The following is an 18472-nucleotide window of genomic DNA, read 5'->3' as shown; positions in this document are numbered from 1 at the left end:
CAGGTGCTCAGGGCACGGCGGCCTCCTTGTTTTCCTGCCTGCTCAAACCTTGGAGCGTTTAAATATTTCAAACACTTGTGAAAGTTTGATGTCTGTGTAGATGGCGGCGAGAAAGTGCTCGACGACAGGAGGATGATGGGAAGCATGTGTGCGGCATGCTGTGCTAGGCTGGCTGGATATAAAGAGAACTTAACCGAGTGTACTTTAACAATTGATGATGATCACTCAAAACTCAGTCAATTAAATGGTGGCCCGACAAAAATAAAATAGTAGGACCGCCACAGTTAGATTTGGCGCTACCTTTGAGATGACGGTATCTCATCGTGCATTTATTCTGTAATCAAATATAAGCAGGCACAAAAGGCGAAGTATTGGTGGCAGGCCGGAGATCATCAATCATGGGGAGAGTGTGCATTACCGCCGCCATGAAGCGTGCAGCACAGCCTATGACTAGTGCTCGTGCTAAAACACACACTCTTTGGTCATTTGGTAACACTTAGAAATGTGTACATGTTGCACCCCTAAAATGACCAAACCTCGTCTCTTTGGTGCAATATTTATTCATGAAACCCACAATCCATATTACAGGCATTTTCTGATATCCTTTTTCCCCGCTATCACCGTTCCACTTACCATTTCCCTCTTGAGCATGCGCATTACACACATAACCTAGGATATGACGCAGCTCCCCTCCCCAATACTCATAACCAATCATACATGGAGATGAATATGAAAAATGAAAAACATTGCATAATAAATTTAACAAAAACAGAATAAGTATTATTCTCTTTATGCATTATAATACAACTTTAGATTTTAAATCCAACTTTAGTTTCAGGGTACTACATACAGCAGGGTTTTCCAAAGAGCATTGTCGAAATAATATAAACAAAAAATGAAAAATTAGACCAAAATGTCATAATGCAATGAGAAAATGCTTAAATGTTCACACTAATTACAGTAGTAGTATTTGATTAGCCTTTTTTATTATTATTTCATGCGCCATGACCAACTATGCAACTTAGACCATGATGTCATCTATATGCTTTCCCATATTTCTAGTTTTCTATGTTTTATGTAGAGCTGTCAAAAATAACAAGTTAACTCATGTGATTAACTACAAAAGAAATGATCGCATTAATCATGTACTGTTAATACACAGAATAATCACACCACTTTCTTTAATCATACATGCTCCTTTGCCTTAACCGCAGACGATTACCTGAAGGCATCATAGGTCGTTTAACGGTCAGTGATCAGGTCAATGGAAAGGTGAAACATTTTATATGAAGACATTTCAGTTCAAAATACAACCAGTTGGGACTTTTAAGTAAATCTGTTAACATGTTTTGAGCAAATAAATGATGTACATTCAAGTAAACATTTAAAAAGTGTTTATACATCACATTCTGACTATAAAATTGCATTTGTGTTAATAATAGTGGGTCCTTTTTAGGGTGATTTAACTCATACAAGTGAGTAATAACCTGTAATTAATCATGAATAATGCAAATCCAAATCGGATTTCAAGAATGTATCGTTTGACAGCCCTAGTTTTGTGTTATGTATTGTTGCACATTGTTAGTTAAGAAGTTAAAAAGCAGCTCTATGCTACATAATGTCGCATCTGCATGGTTGGAAAAAATGTATATACAGCTTAAATGATGTATTGCTCATTAAGTACTGAGAAACCAGAACAGTAAATTGCATTTCTGGTTGCATTGTTATCATTAATGGCAGCTTGGTGATAAAAAAAAAAAAGTCAAAAGTAAAACACAAATGAATTTATTTTTTTCTAGAAAACTTTGATTGAACTCTAATTTGTACGACTTTGAAGGTTCTGTTTGAATTAGATATTGTAAAAGTGAATCACACTTCATGCAAACACACATCGAAGGAGTGTAAAAGCTGTTTCCAAAAACCTTTACATGGCATTTATCTGTGAAATATGCAGTGAAAACACAGTAAAAGCGTTTAAATGAAGTCAAAACATTAACTTAAAAAAAAACATTGGTACATCTCTATTATTTGTTAGGACACAGCACTAGATAATATTATACCAATGCTTCTTCTTGTAAAAGTGAGAAACATGTTACACATTGGATCAGTAATTCACTCGGACGTATTCCTTAAATATTTTCTAATACAACCAGGATTGCAACAAAAGCCATTATGCATCAATATATAATAATGTTTTGAAACCCGAGAGTCTTGAAGATTTGATCTAAAAGACATAATGTCTTTCTCAATGTTGCATAATAGGTGTGTTGAGCGCTGCTTCACGGCGCGTTATGTTCATAATGCGGCATGGAAGCATCTTAATATTGACTGACACACCCGCACTGTTCAAGTCCTGCTCCAAAATGCCCATATGAACTCTGCCCAAAATGATACAATGTTTCTAATTTTCCTTTTTTATGAAATACCTTACGCTCAATCTGGCCAAATCAATTATTAAATATAACCAGTTTGCAGCTAGTATCACTTCTTCTGGCATCCTATACACCAGGGGTGCTCACACTTTTTCTGCAGGCGAGCTACTTTTCAATTGATCAAGTCGCGGGGATCTACCTCATTCATATATATAATTTATATTTACTTATTTATGAAATATATGTTTTTGTTAACAAGTTAAAGGTGTTTAATGATAATGCAAGCATGTTTAACACATATAGTTAATATTGTTAATAAATTAAAGGTGTTTAATGATAATACAAGAATGTTTAATACATATAGTTAATATTGTTAACAAGTTAAAGGTGTTTAAAGATAATGCAAGCATGTTTAACACATATAGTTAATATTGTTAACAAGTTAAAGGTGTTTAAAGATAATACAAGCATGTTTAATGTTTAACACGTATAGTTAATATTGTTAACAAGTTAAAGGTGTTTAAAGATAATGCAAGCATGTTTAACACATATAGATTCATTTCTTTCATGAAGACAAGAATATAAGTTGGTGTATTACCTGATTCTGATGACTTGCATTGATTGGAATCAGACAGTAGTGCTGATAACGTCCGCATTTTCAAATAGAGGAGAAAAAAAGTCCTCCTTTCTGTCCAATACCACATGAAAGTGGTTGGTTTTTGGCATCTTATTTGTCCAGCTTCCGTACTCCTTTGTATACACTTGACAAGAAATACATTGGCGGCAAACTCCGTAGCTTGCTAGCTTTCTGAGACTCTTATTTTGTTAGTGCAGGCAGGATGAAGCAGCGCTTTTATTGTGAAGACCGGAACCGTGCAGTCGGTCTTTGGAGTTTTGACGACAGGTACGGCGCCAGAGTCTGTTGAAATAAAAAGTGTTTCTCGCCTTCCTGTCGGTAATTTTTTCTTAATAATGAGCTGGCAGCAGCCAGCGTCATCTCAGAAGACCCTCGGGTGCCGTGAATGTCAATCAAGTGACGAAAGTGACGTCATAGTGAAGATTTATGATCGCTCATTTTTAGGACTATTTTTTTAATGCCTGGCTGGGGATCGACTGACACACCCTCCGTGATCGACCGGTAGATCGCGATCGACGTAATGAGCACCCCTGCTATACACCATTATGGCTCATCTAATCACCAATTCCCCCAATAGTGTTGCAGTAGTATGTACAATTGTAAATGCACACCATTATTTTTAATGTTGTGTGCAATTGGAACATCTCGTTTACTCTCAGGTTAGCGTTTAAGGTCAGCAAAATGTGACTATTGCTTGCTGGGCTACATTGTTTTGTTCGGGCGTCTGTTTCCCCCCCCCACCCCCCTTTTTTTTCACATGCTTGCATCATCTTTTGGCAAGTCGTTCATTAATATATTTATGAGTGATGAATCTTGTTTCATCCACTGCTGAATGAAAGTGGATGTATAATCACTAACCTGACATTCTGTTGCGTGATGGATGGAACAGCACATTTTTATGTCTGCTGAGGGTTAGACTATGTGCCTAATTGATCAATATGTCAACTTCTCACGCTGACTACTTTGCAATATATTTCAAGTGTGCTGTTATGACGTCTAAAGCAAACGTGTAGTTTTTAACATCTGTTGGCCTTGCATTGTGTCAGCGATAGCATTGATGCTATTGTTACATTAGTGTTTCACATTTATTGTCAACAGTGGCCAGCTTTGCGTTTGCAACTAATGCATTTACTGGATTGGTTCAAAAATAAAAATCACACTTCACAACTGTAGTCATAGCCATTGAAAAGAATTGTAAAGAAATGAAAAGTTATTTATTTATATTTTTTTGTTCGTTATCATTATTAGTTAATAATATTATATAACCTCGCATTGATCTCTATCTTTTGAGAGAAAGGTCAAGTCAGGCGAGTGAAGCTCAGCGGCAGGATTTAACCCACAGTCCACCGAGCATCAATACCCCAGAGGCTGAAAGTAATTCAAGCACTACATCAGAGATTGTGGAACCAAGCCACTTGCAACCTGCTTTGGAGAAGAACATGCAAGGCCACAGACCTCATGTGAAGTGGCCAAAGTCCAGCAGCAAGAAAGAGTGGGGAATAATCGATGCAGACCTGATCAAGATCCTGGACGGAATCAAAGGAACGGTGGAGAAGAAACTAGAGAAGATGGGAGATCTGATCTACTCCTATGGAGCAGAAAGATTCGGAACACACGTGACAGGGAAAAAGGACATGCCATCAACAACCCCTCCAAAGTCCAGAAGGCAAAAGGAAATCGAACGACTGGTCAAAGAGAGAAGGGTTTTGAGGAAGGAATGGAAGAGAGCCTCACTGGAGGAAAGAGTGGGCATTGACCTCCTGCAAACAGACCTGAAGGGACACCTGGGAAGATTGCGGAGAGCTGAAAACCTCAGGACTCGACGCAAGAGGAAGGAAAGGGCGAGAACATCCTTCTACAAGGACCCTTTCAGATTTGTGAAAGGCCTCTTCACAAAGGAAAAGAGTGGATCACTTAAAGGTGTCAAAGAGGGAACTGGAAGACCACCTGAAAACCACTCACACAGACAGTCAAAGATTCGAACAGAGAGAGATACCATCAGACATGCCACCAATACCTCAACCAGAACACCAGCTGGACGACAGTCCCCCAAGGTGGAACGAGGTTGAGGAAGCAGTGAGGAAATCAAGGGCAGCTTCAGCTCCAGGACCAAATGGAGTTCCATATCAGCTGTACAAAAATTCCCCAAATGTCTTACGCTTTCTGTGGAGGCAGATGAAGGTGATGTGGACGAAGCAAACCATCCCAAAAGTGTGGCGTAGAGCTGGGGGAGTATTAATTCCAAAGGAAAAAGATGCCTCAAACATTGATCAATTCCGGCAGATCAACCTGGTAAACGTTGAAGGGAAGGTCTTCTTTAGCATCATTGCTAAAAGGATGACAACGTACCTGAAGCAAAACAGCTTGATTGATACATCCGTGCAGAAAGCTGGAATTCCTGGTTTCTCAGGCTGCCTGGAGCATACAAGCATGATATGGCACCAAATCCAATCTGCCAAGAGGGAAGGAAGAGACCTGCACGTCTTATTCCTAGACCTAGCCAATGCTTTTGGATCCGTCCCTCATTCTCTCATCTGGACAGCCTTCAACTTCTTCCACATGCCAAATACCATCACAAACCTCGTGAAAAACTACTTCCGTGATCTGCAATTCTGTGTCAAACAACAGAATACACAACATCATGGCAATCTCTGGAAGTGGGAATAATGGCTGGATGTACCATCTCCCCTCTAGCCTTCACCATGGCAATGGAAGTGATAATTCGAGCTTCCAAATGGGTTGTGGGTGGAGAACATCTGAAAGGGGGACAGCGTCTACCTCCCATCCGTGCCTATATGGACGACATGACCACCTTGACCTCAACCATTGCATGCACTAAACATCTGCTGGGAAAGCTTCATGCCAACATTACATGGGCACGGATGAAGTTTAAACCCAGCAAGTCCAGGAGCATATCTATCGTCAAGGGGAAACTCACGGACCAGAGGTTCTACATCGAGGATACTCCCATTCCGTTGGTGTCAGAGCTGCCAGTCAAGAGTCTAGGGCGATTGTACAACGCAAGTCTCAAAGACTCGGACCAGAGCAATCAGCTGAGGGAAGAAACCATCAAAGGCCTTGCCCGCATTGACAAGACCTTACTTCCTGGCAAGTTGAAACTGTGTTGCCTACAGTTTGGATTGCTCCCCCGTTTGATGTGGCCACTAACGGTCTATGAGATCCCCATGTCCAAAGTCGAGAAGCTGGAGAGAACAGTCAGTGCATACATCAAGAAGTGGCTTGGTCTCCCACGGTGCCTCAGTAACATCGGCCTATATGGTCATGGTGCCCTGGAACTGCCCATCTCTAGCCTCACGGAGGAGTTTAAATGCACCAAGGTGAGGCTGAACATGACACTGACTGAGTCTCAAGATGAGGTGATCCGAGTGGTTGCTCCCAGACTGACAACCGGGAGGAAATGGATCCCATCTGAGGCCGTACAACAAGCTAAATCTGCTTTCAGGCATGGAGACATAGTGGGACAAGTGCAGCACGGAAGAGGTGGGTTTGGACTTGGGGCTAGTCGACCCACATGGCACAAGGCAACATCAGCCCAGAGGAGAAAGCTGGTGGTTGATCAGGTTCGACAACAAGAGGAGGCAGACAGATGTGCAACAGCAGTGGCACAGTCCAAACAGGGACAGTGGACTAGCTGGGAAAACCTGGAGCCTCGTAAGCTCACATGGAAGGATCTTTGGGAAATGGAAGGGAGCCAAATCAGCTTCATCATCAGAGCTACCTACGATGTTCTTCCCACACCCAAGAACTTAAACCAATGGTTTGGAGAATATACTTCTTGTGCACTCTGTCAAACCCCTGCAACACTCCGTCACATCCTCACCGGCTGCAAAATCAGTTTGTCTCAAGGCCGCTACACCTGGAGGCACAACCAGGTCTTAAGACAGCTGGCGATCACCCTGGAGGAAAGGAGAAATAACAACAAGGCCCTCCCTCCCCCAATCCCTAGTCACTCAATCACCACTCAGTTTGTAAGAGCAGGACAACTCCCACCAAAACCATTTGCAAGAGTGGAGGCAACCCTTCTGGACTCTGCCCGGGACTGGAAAATGCAGGTTGACTTGGACCACAAACTCATCTTCCCGCCTGAAATCATTACAACCAGCTTCAGGCCGAACCTGGTCTTGTGGTCAACCTCCCAGAAGACTGTGTTCATTGTTGAACTAACTGTACCATGGGAAGCAGCAGTTGGTGAAGCATATGAGCGCAAACAACTGAGGTATGCGGACATAGCAGCCGAGGCAGAGCAGCGCGGCTGGCGTGCCCGAGTGCTTCCAGTTGAAGTCGGGTGCAGAGGCTTCGTTGCTACGTCCACAACCAAGCTCCTCAAAGGAATGGGATTGAGAGGTCAGGCCTTCCGGCGGGCTGTCAAATCGCTGTCGGATGCTGCTGAACAAAGTAGCAGATGGATATGGTTCAAGAGAAAGGACCCAAACTGGGCTGCTAAATGACATCTAGGGGTAAAGGCAGAGGGGGGCACACCTGGGACGCCAGATGTCGCCGTTGAACCCTCCGGAGGTGTCGTGGGCCTATCAACGAAACACCAGTGAAGGAGGGTGCCCACCTGAAGCTTTTGCCCCTAACCCCCCACCCCCCACTCAACACTAACTGCTGATTAATCTGAGGGATTGTACTATCTAGTCCTATGAGCTCAACTAATAATTAGTTGATCATGAAAAAGTGTTATACATTTTCATTTATTAGATTAATTTTGACTTTTGAATCATATTGAGAAGAAATGGAAAGTCATTGGAAGTTTTGGGCTAATGTACAAAATTGTACTGTACTGTATGTGAATGTAGACTAAAGAGAACTGAATTAGCATAAAATCAGGTTATTTTAACCCAAATTATACTGCAAGCAGGGCTGCCTTAATGCACGGATTTACCTGGGCTGACGCCAAGGTGCCCTCGCCCAATCAGGGGCCCCCGATTTTGACAATGCAATGATTGGTGTTCATAACTGTCAATCACAAACAGCTCTACTTTATGTAGCGATTGTGTAGTCACTTGCTCTCTGTCTCTCTCGGCCACGTTGTTTTTTCCTACTGCTCCGAGTGGAGCGCGAACCCAGTTGGCCGGTGCTAGAGACGAGTGTGCTGACTACTGAGCTAAAAGCACAGGCAATCTCCGAGATTGACTGGCCCTGTTAAACTCGCGCATGCGCCCGTCGAGAAGGAGATGTATTAATGAATGAAATATTTTTTTAAATGGATGATAATTTTGCATTATTGCCGTTATGTTGAGTACAATCATGATTTTTTATTTTCAAACTGTGTTTTCTTAATGGGGGACGGGGGCAAAATTACCTCAGCCCCATGGACTCCCCTTGGGTTAAGGCAACCCTGCTTGCGAGATGTCTGTTTTAACTACATTTTAAGCCCTATACCAGGGGTCGGCAACCCAAAATGTTCAAAGAGCCATATTGGACCAAAAATACAAAAAACAAATCTGTCAGAGGCCGCAAAAAATTCAAATCATTGTATAAGTCTTATAATGAAAGCAACACGTGATGTAAGGGTTCATAAGACTGCAAGCTCTTATCTGTGAGGCGGGTGCGGTATTTGGATGTGATGTTGTTCATGTTTGAGAATATCTGCTTGCACAGGTATTTGTTTTGTTTGCAACAGCCACCTGCCTGGCACAACGCCTTTCTGAAATACAAATGTATGTCGCAAGCTGACGCAAATCTTAGTTGACAGAAATGTTGAAATTTTATATTTATTCTACACATTTTTACAACATTGGAGAACATTAGTAAAATTAAGGTTTCTCAGAGGGTGAGCTAACTCCTGGAAATGAATGTCTTAGAATGGCCAAAGGTATAGATGTGTGTGTTAAAGGAAGGAAGTTAAAGGAAACGGCAGGCTGTCTTCTTCTAATGGATTTATTATAATCTTTGCAAGCTGGGTAACATTTGTTGTGGTCTGGAACAACATGGCACACAAACAACTATCAAAAATGCAGCCAATATTACATACAGAGAATGTGTCATGAGACATGCAAATATTATTAAAATAATATTTTTAGGACTACTTTTTTTTTTTTTAAATGCCTCGTGATCGAGTGACACCCTCCCCAATCGACCCATAGCTTGCGATCGATCAAACATTAAAAGAGTGGGCTTTCTAACAATTAGGAAGGTTTGTGTCATGTTTGTCCCCATACAGAAGCCGTATTAAAACAAAAAAAATATTTCCCCCCAATCTTTTTCCATTTTTATACATTTTTGAAAAAGCTCCAGAGAGCCACAAGGGCGGGGCTAAAGAGGCTCTTGAGCCGCAGGTTGCCGACCCCCGCACTATACCATAGACTAACTGGAAAACTTCCAGACCATCTCAGCTCATTCCAGAAAATCTTCCAAAATATTACTGTTGCTTTAAAATTTCTGATGTATTCTTTTACAGTTATCCAGCTGTGTGTGAGTTCCTACAGAGCAATAATCTATTATCAATAATCCGAGCGCATGAGGCACAAGATGCAGGGTAAGTTATCACACTATTCTTACTGAAATACCAAAATGTACAGCAGACATTTTTCTTAAAACTGCAATTTTAATGTAATGTACTAAACTATGTCCGCCAGTTACCGGATGTATCGCAAAAGTCAGACCACAGGATTCCCTTCCCTCATTACCATCTTCTCTGCACCAAACTACTTGGATGTTTACAACAACAAAGGTCAGAATATGGTTTGTTTCACTCCCTGACAGAATGTTTTTATACTTTTTAGGTTCCCATTTAATATATTGTCTGTGTTTGGAATAGACAGGCAAGAATCAACACTCATCGTTGTTTATAGTTAGAGAGAAGGTCGCTTGAATCGCTTTTGCCAAAATATTAAAAAAAACCACCATGAATAACAATACCTACTGAAACTTTTCGGAAAATCAGAGAAAATAAGGCAATTTCTGTTCTTTCCACTAGATTTTCTATCAGCAAATTTAAGAAAGTAGTTCAGGCATGCACTTAAAACAAACCAGCCATAATGTGAGTCAAAAGCATTGTTACAAAGCATAAAACGTGCACACACTGACTTCCTGTTTGGTGCAAAGTAAGCTTCATAATAAAAGTATGACAGTATTGCTGGGTTGCATATAATTTCACGTCCGTTTTTCTTCTTTGTGGCTTGATTCACACGATGGTCAAGCAGCTTGAGCGTAGCATTAAAACAAGTGAGAGTGAGTGTAGAGTTTGAGCTGTAAATACTGTATTGTGATTATGTTTTTGGGTGTTCCAGTCATTCAAATAGAGAGATATGAAAGAGCTTTTGTAGAGTCCCTAAGGAAGTGCTTCTTAATGGTAATAAAGTCAGGAAAAAAACCCAAAGTGTGTCAAAGGTAAGGGCTCTTAAGAATATATATGGAATGCAATCGGACCATCCTTGTTTCTGCAACGATTCACTTTGTTTGTTTGAACATTTGATTTTTTTGAGAAACTTTCTGTTATGCAATCGAGTTCATTCTCTACTATATTAGTAGTGTTTGAGAGCAGAACTAAACGTAAACAAGAGATCGCATTAGTTTATGTTCTTTTGTGGTTGCAATGCCTAAATATAACTATGAAGACCTGCTTGTGCAAATAAACTAACGTCATGTTAAATCCTAGTAATAAATATTACAATTGTTGGTCCACTACACCGTATTTTTGTTTTTGATTTTCATAACAGAAACTAAAAGCTTAATTTTTGTTGCGCAGTAAAGCCAAGTGCTTTTTTTCCGTATTGGCAACACATGCCAATACGGCCGGGTTAACTTATAAAGTGCAATTTTAAATTTCCCGCTAAACTTCCGGTTGAAAACGTCTATGTATGATGACGTATGCGCGTGACGTCAATCGTTGAAACGGAAGTATTCGGACACCATTGAATCCAATACAAAAAGCTCTGTTTTCATCTCAAAATTCCACAGTATTCTGGACATCTGTGTTGGTGAATCTTTTGCAATTTGTTTAATGAACAATGAAGACTGCAAAGAAGAAAGTTGTAGGTGGGATCGGTGTATTAGCGGCTGGCTACAGCAACACAAGCAGGAGGACTTTGACTTGGATAGCAGACGCGCTATCCGACGCTAGCCGCCGACCGCACGGATGATCGGGTGAAGTCCTTCGTCGCTCCGTTGATCGCTGGAACGCAGGTGAGCACGGGTGTTGATGAGCAGATGAGGGCTGGCTGGTGTAGGTGGATAGCTAATGTTTTTAGCATAGCTCTGTGAGGTCCCGTTGCTAAGTTAGCTTCAATGGCATCATTAGCAACAGCATTGTTAAGCTTCGCCAGCCTGGAAAGCATTAACCGTGTATTTACAGGTCCATGGTTTAATAGTATTGTTGATTTTCTGTCTATCCTTCCAGTCAGGGGCTTATTTATTTTGTTTCTATATGCAGTTAAGCCCGATGCTATCACGTTAGCTCCGTAGCTAAAGTGTTCGCCGATGTATTGTCGTGGAGATAAAAGTCACTGTGAATGTCCATTTCGCGTTCTCGACTCTCATTTTCAAGAGGATATAGTATCCGAGGTGGTTTAAAATACAAATCCGTGATCCACAATAGAAAAAGGAGAGAGTGTGGAATCCAATGAGCCAGCTTGTACCTAAGTTACGGTCAGAGCGAAAAAAGATGCGTCCTGCACTGCACTCTAGTCCTTCACTCTCACGTTCCTCATCCACAAATCTTTCATCCTGGCTCAAATTAATTGGGTAATCGTCGCTTTCCCGGTCCGAATCGCTCTCGCTGCTGGTGTAAACAATGGGGAAATGTGAGGAGCCTTTCAACCTGTGACGTCACGCTACTTCCGGTACAGGCAAGGCTTTTTTTATCAGCGACCAAAAGTTGCGAACTTTATCGTCGATGTTCTCTACTAAATCCTTTCAGCAAAAATATGGCAATATCGCGAAATGATCAAGTATGACACATAGAATGGATCTGCTATCCCCGTTTAAATTTAAAAAATTCATTTCAGTAGGCCTTTAATAGTATTAATAAACTAGATGAATAAATCTCTCGTAGACTCAACAACATATACTGAAACTTGATTTCGCTGGCAAACATTGCTAAACAACAGGGACATCTATAGCTAAATAGACAAAATATGAACTTCACATCATAAAAACTATTACAGACCTAAACTGTAGATGAGACTAATATTTGTAACAGGAACTCAACTGCAAACAAACGTATCCTTTTACTCATTAGCGTCACGATCACAGCAGCACGGCACTCATTACGTTAATCAAATACTGTACTTAGCGATGCACAAATTCCCATTTTTGCGAGTGTAAAGGTGACTTTGTGGGTGTTATTTCATGTCTAGAGGGTTCCCATAACGTTAAAAGCCGTAGTTAGAAGTTGTTTTGCTCTGGCTATGAAAATATTTGATTTATAATTAATAACTCCTACTTTGCGAAAAAACAGGCCAGGAACCAATTAACCGCGATAGACAAGACTGTACTGTATGTCTTTTGTGTATGTGCACGTGGGACGGGCATGCATATTTCCGCGAGACAACCGTGATTGGCACAGCCTTAAAGCCAGTCATTTATTGATTCGGGCCAAATAGTAACTTTTAAAAAGTTTTACTTTTAATTGTGACAAATATAGATTAGTAAAATACGATGTCTTAAACCACTATTGATAACATATGCTAGCCGTTAGAAGTGTTCTTATAATTTTTTGGTTTAAAAAAAGGTAATTTGTAGCCTGCTTTAAACATCTGCTTTAAGGTGGATTCTAACCAGTACTGTTTTTTAATCAGTTTAATCGCACTATTGAATTGTGATTAATCATGACTAAAATACTTGCTTTCATGATGCAAATTACCTTTAAAAAGATACCCCAATATTTGGTCACAATTGCAATTTTATCGTCAGAATGTCATACACAAAATAAAAAAATAAATATCTCACCAAATATAGGTAATTTATTTGCTGAGAACTTGGTAACAATATTATCTAAAGTTCCATCTGGGTTTATTTTGAAAAATAAAAAACTTCCGCTGTTAAAGTAAAGGAGCATGTGCAGTCAAAATAAACTGGGTGATTAGTCTTCAATAATACATGATTAGTGCAATATTTTTTTTGTGATTAATCTCATGCCTTAAATTTGACAAGCCTAACTGTAACACACCAGGCAGACGCTGCATGCCATTGCATCTGTATTAAGCAACACTAACGCTCCTGAAGGCAGCATGGGGTGTTTTTTATGAGAAGAGGAGCACCTCATTAGCAAACATTTTTTTCCACATGTACACTTGTAAGTGGATGCCAGTAATTGTTACGAGGCAATGTTTTTCTGCGTTCACTATAGGAAGAAAAAGATAATATAAAGTTGGCAATGTGTTTAAATCCAGCGACTCACTTGTAGAGAGGAGGCCATACAACAAACCCTGATAAATGATCTTTAAATAATGAATTTCTTGATGAATAACTTCCTTGCCTTACGAGCAAAGCATGATAACAATAACAAACACATTGGTGAAGAAACACCTAAACTGAGCATTACCTGCGTAGAGCCATTTTTGAATTGCATTGTGGGTGTGTTGTTATTATTATGGCTGCATGCAGCAACATTGCCGCGTTGAGCTGCATAGGAATACATCAGGAAGCCCCCATGTGTGTTGGTGCACTCAGATCTTGAGTCTTTCTTGCCATTGGCTGTGGGAGATGGGGGTGCGTGGGAGGGACTGTCGGCAGGCGGACTATCTCTGTGTGGCTTTATGCCTCTCTTTTTGATGTATTGGTGTCAGCAGTGCCTGGCCTCAGCTCTGCCACCTACTGGTTGGCATGTGCACAAGTAAAGAGGAGAGGTTTGCAGTACTCATAAGTAGAGTATAATTGTTCAAACACAGACAAATTTGCTAAAATATTTCCTTCTGCTTCCCCACCAGCTGCCGTACTCAAATATGAGAACAACGTCATGAACATCCGACAGTTCAACTGCTCGCCTCATCCCTACTGGCTGCCCAACTTCATGGACGTCTTCACCTGGTCACTGCCCTTTGTTGGAGAGAAAGGTTTCAGGCCTTACGTAAAAACTGCTACCCCCATAGATCGTTGCACCATTACCAAACCATTTCTTTCAGTCACAGAGATGCTGGTGAATGTGTTGAGTATATGCTCCGACGACGAGCTAATGAACGATGAAGATGAGATATTCGACGGTGAGATCTTTCTGCTATCAAATTTAGCATTGTTGAAACATTCAGTTGGAGTGTTTGAAATGGCGTGCTTTGCAAACGCACTGTGACGCACACGCTGCGATGATCTTTTAGAGTCCAGATGCAAACTACATGCACGTATATTTCTTTACAGCCAATGCAGCAGCAGCACGCAAGGAGGTGATCCGAAACAAGATCCGCGCTATCGGGAAAATGGCCAAAATGTTCTCAGTTCTCAGGTAATCTTATCTTCAGCACTAAGTCTACGCATTCATTACACAGATAAAAATGGATATGATTTTTTTTTTACTATACTATGAGCCATGTTTGTGTCCGCAAAAAAGTCTGCTGACTGCACACATTGTACACTCAGCATCCACTCAAAGCACAATATGTTAAAGTGAGACACAACACAATACAAGTGCTGTATTAAAAAAATTTAAAAAGAGAATTATGATCAGCTTCAAATAAGGTATTGATTCAACAATATGTTTTTGTAATTTTCAGCGGTGTTGCATCATACAGAAGGCGTATTTGCCTGATGTAAAGGATGCTAAGTGGTACATAGTAGGCGTCTTTAACAATTTCCAGAGCAAGGACCCCTAAAATGATGAAGGAATAGAGCGGGTATTCCCTTCTTATCTTTAGACCTGTGTTTTAACAAACTGGTCCAAAAGGTACCTTGTAAGTTATTGTGCAATACAGTCGTACCTCTTTATCGCTGTTGATTGGTTCCAGACATGTATTTCTACAAAGTAGGGATAGATTATAGTTTAAATGTTTTCCTAGCTAGAACATAGAAAAAATGTTAACGACCTTTTAAATATGATTTTTTAACATTATGAGAGCCCTCTAGACATGAAATAACACCTTTTAGTCACTTTTACACACCTTTACTCCAATATATTAATGCTGCCTGAGGCTTAGCCAATCAATGGTAACAATACTGAACAGCACGCTCTGATTGGTTTGGTCTCATCTAGTGTCCAATACTACTTGAGTATTGATATTTTTTAGTTTGTTTAGCCATTTCAATGCTTGAAAGTACTTCATTTAGGAGCAAATAATTGTAGAATATGCTTTAAAAAATTTAAAAGTATCCCAAAACAGTCAGCGATGTGGTAAAGCCGCAATATCTGAAGCGCAATGTGGCGAGGGATGACTGCACAGAGATATTCAAAGAATACAAGATAATGCTGCTATTGGCTAACTGACAACTAGAGCAGTAGTCGAAAGCTATCTTGAACGCTTACATGAATATAATAAATATATATGTATATTAATGTATTCATGTTTTTATTTGAAACCTGAAGGGTACAGCGAGGAAAGTGGCCATGTCGCTGCTATTTATAAACTACACTACAGTGTGTTGGATTCATATTTTGTGTTTTTAAAGACATTTACATTTGTGGAACAATTGCAGGGGCAATATAATAAAAAAAAAGTCTTATCAACCAAAAATTTGACAACACCCCTGCACTACCTCTGCTGTTGAAGACCTAGCTGGTATTTAATATGTATACCATTTTGAGACCCAGCATCCTCTGCAATGGACATTTGTCTGTGGTCTTTTGTCAGAGTCACACATACGTCCACTGCAGAGGACGCTGGTTCCCGGGACGATAAGTGTGCATGATGGGTGTTAAGAGTCAAAAGAAGGGCGTCAATATTTTTCACTTATTTCGACAAGCTTCAGAGTCTGTGATCTGTGATTCCTGCAGAGAGGAGAGTGAAAATGTGTTGACGCTCAAGGGCCTAACGCCCACTGGCATGCTGCCGAGCGGGGTTCTCTCTGGGGGCAAACAGACGCTGCAGAGTGGTGAGTACAAGGCTGAAGATAAGACTCTCTTCCGTCCTTTTTCCCCTCCATCTTTTCTTCCTGGACGGTTATTGCTGTCTGAAAAAAGTATGAAATAGTTCCTGAAATGTCTTAGTAACTTCAGTAAATTATTGTTGATTAAAAGGGGAATCTCAGGGCATTCATTTGATCTCAACTGGACTGTTTGGTTTGTCTTAGAAGATGTTTTGCCTCTCATCTAAGTAGGCTCCATCCGTTCATGCTCACAGACTTAGTGTCAGGTTCAAACACTGATGACATACTGTATATTAAACAAGACATAAGCAAAGAATCAAACAGAGGCAGAATTAAATTTCGCTCAATTGAGGAGAAACGTGTCAACCTGTAACCTCTTACAGTGTCACCCACGCTCTGGCGAAAGATTGTACGCCACCTCTTTTTATTTGGACTTTCCTTGTTTACATAACAACATCTGTTTCTAAAGGAATGGGGAGTATGTAAACAGTCATTGTTTTCGGTCACATTAACACAAAAGAAAAAGATGCCTCGGGCTTGGGCTAGTCCTGGCTTCAGCCTGGGCAGGTCTTCGATGACAAAAGATAACCCCCATCCCGTCTCCTCCCATCGTACACAATGGAATTTTCCAAGCCTTTGCTTGGTGTAACAAAGACAGCCTCTTGTCTGTTCATTGGGAACTCAGAACGGACAGTTTTTTGATAATTTACATAAACATTTTCTGACACTTAGATTGGTCAGATCTAGTCCAGCGGTTGGTGCCAAAACCCCAAATATTTATACTCCAAAACCAGGAGGGTGTGCATGGGCAGGGATGATTTTGCCCCAAACGCAGTGAGAAAAACAACTGTTGAGATGCAAATAAGCAATCCCACTGTCAAAGCCAACGATATTCGCTGAAGTGTAATTTCCCCTAGTTTGCTTTGAGGTATTGTTTGGCAGACCACTAACCGCCCAAAATAGTCGGAAATATCCACGTTAGCATTCCATTAAGTTGTAAACAAATGGTACAAAAAAGCATCTGTGGCCAAAATGTTTCTTCGAAGACAAACCAAACAGTCCAGTTGCGATCGATTGAATGCCCTGAGATGACAATGACCTGGATGAATGAGAATATCCATAGACATCTTTAAAGGGGAACTGCATTTTATTTTTTTATTTTGCCTATCATTCACAAACTGTATGTAAGACAAGAACACGTTTTTCATTTTTTCTGCACTCTTAATTCGTAAATAAACGCTAAAAAAAGCCAACTAACAATGGAGCCATTGAAGTTGCTCAATTCTGCCTGTAAAACACTTTAAAAAAAAAAACATCCAAAAACCTCTATCAATGTTTTATATACAAGCTGTAAGTATATCCTGTATGAAGTGTAGTAACAGGCACATATATATTGACATGTAATATTTACGTATTTTGCTCATTTTGAGCATATAGCGACATATTAATTTCACAACGTTCACTTTTCCTTTTAACAATAACAACACTACTAATAATGGCAGACTTCATGAGCGACAAAAACGATTACTTTGGGACAAAAGAGGATCCAGGACCCTATATTTTTAAGCTTGTTATACGGAGGATGAGCTACACATTTTAGAAGCTGTGTGCTGAAGATATCCAGCTTTTGTGAAATACTAAGCCAGTGGTTCTCAACCTTTTTTCACAAAGTGCCACCTCAGAAAACACTTGTCTCTCCAAGTACCACCATAATGACCAACATTAAAATACAGTAGCATAGTAGGCCTAAGTATTCATTAAAAACAAGACAGATGTTTTGTTTACCAAGTATATATAATATTTTTGACCACTGTAACATTACACACAGTTTGAACAGTAACACTGTGTTTGAATATAGGCAAATAAAATATTGTGCTTTAATCAAGTGATTATTTTGTGTACTAATAGATGGAGTTCACGTACCACTAGTGGTACGCTTACCACAGTTTAAAAATCACTGCACTAAGCATCATGCAGCAGTATTGCTTATAATGCTAAACAAGAAATACAAACTATGAACATAATAAAACAATCACTTACTGTACAATGTCTGCTCTCACTCGGATGTCGACTGATGGGATGTCCCTATCTTCCTGTTTAGAAGAAGAATAAATCATAATCATCCCGCAGATTAAAAAAAAAAAATACAATACCCCAAACAAGCATTTTTCGGCCTTTCTCGCCATCTCCGGGTTTAAGTTGAATGTCAAAGTTGACCAACTTCTCGGTTTATGACAACAACCGTCTCTTATACAAGTGAGAGGCATGATTTGTGATCGCTTTCACCAACTCAGAAGCGGTGCAACAGCAACAGCTCAGTATGTCAATATATTGTAGCAGCATAAGTTAGTTAGCGCTCTGTGATCACAGCGCTGCTAGAATTAGTTCCTTAACATTAGCACTTGTAATAGTAAGAGATGTAAATGAAGTATTGTTGGCAGTTTTGGATGTTATTTTAGAGGGCTTTATGGGCGGAATAGAGTAG

General features: G+C 40.2%; 1 protein-coding gene across 2 annotated transcripts in view; it reads left to right on the top strand.

Moving 5' to 3' along the window:
* LOC133650865 (protein phosphatase 3 catalytic subunit alpha-like) overlaps positions 1–18472 on the top strand; it is a 60959-nt gene that overhangs the window by 32107 nt on the left and 10380 nt on the right. For both annotated transcript variants that reach the window (XM_062048588.1, XM_062048587.1), the window contains exons 7-12: positions 9434–9511; positions 9612–9706; positions 13905–14030; positions 14100–14177; positions 14329–14413; positions 15896–15993. In XM_062048588.1, the coding sequence (XP_061904572.1) occupies positions 9434–9511; positions 9612–9706; positions 13905–14030; positions 14100–14177; positions 14329–14413; positions 15896–15993 (560 nt within the window). The remainder of the gene's footprint in view (positions 1–9433; positions 9512–9611; positions 9707–13904; positions 14031–14099; positions 14178–14328; positions 14414–15895; positions 15994–18472) is intronic.

Source organism: Entelurus aequoreus, linkage group LG05 (assembly GCF_033978785.1).
Source record: "Entelurus aequoreus isolate RoL-2023_Sb linkage group LG05, RoL_Eaeq_v1.1, whole genome shotgun sequence".
Lineage (NCBI taxonomy): Eukaryota > Metazoa > Chordata > Actinopteri > Syngnathiformes > Syngnathidae > Entelurus > Entelurus aequoreus.
This window is presented reverse-complemented; position numbering and strand designations above follow the sequence as displayed.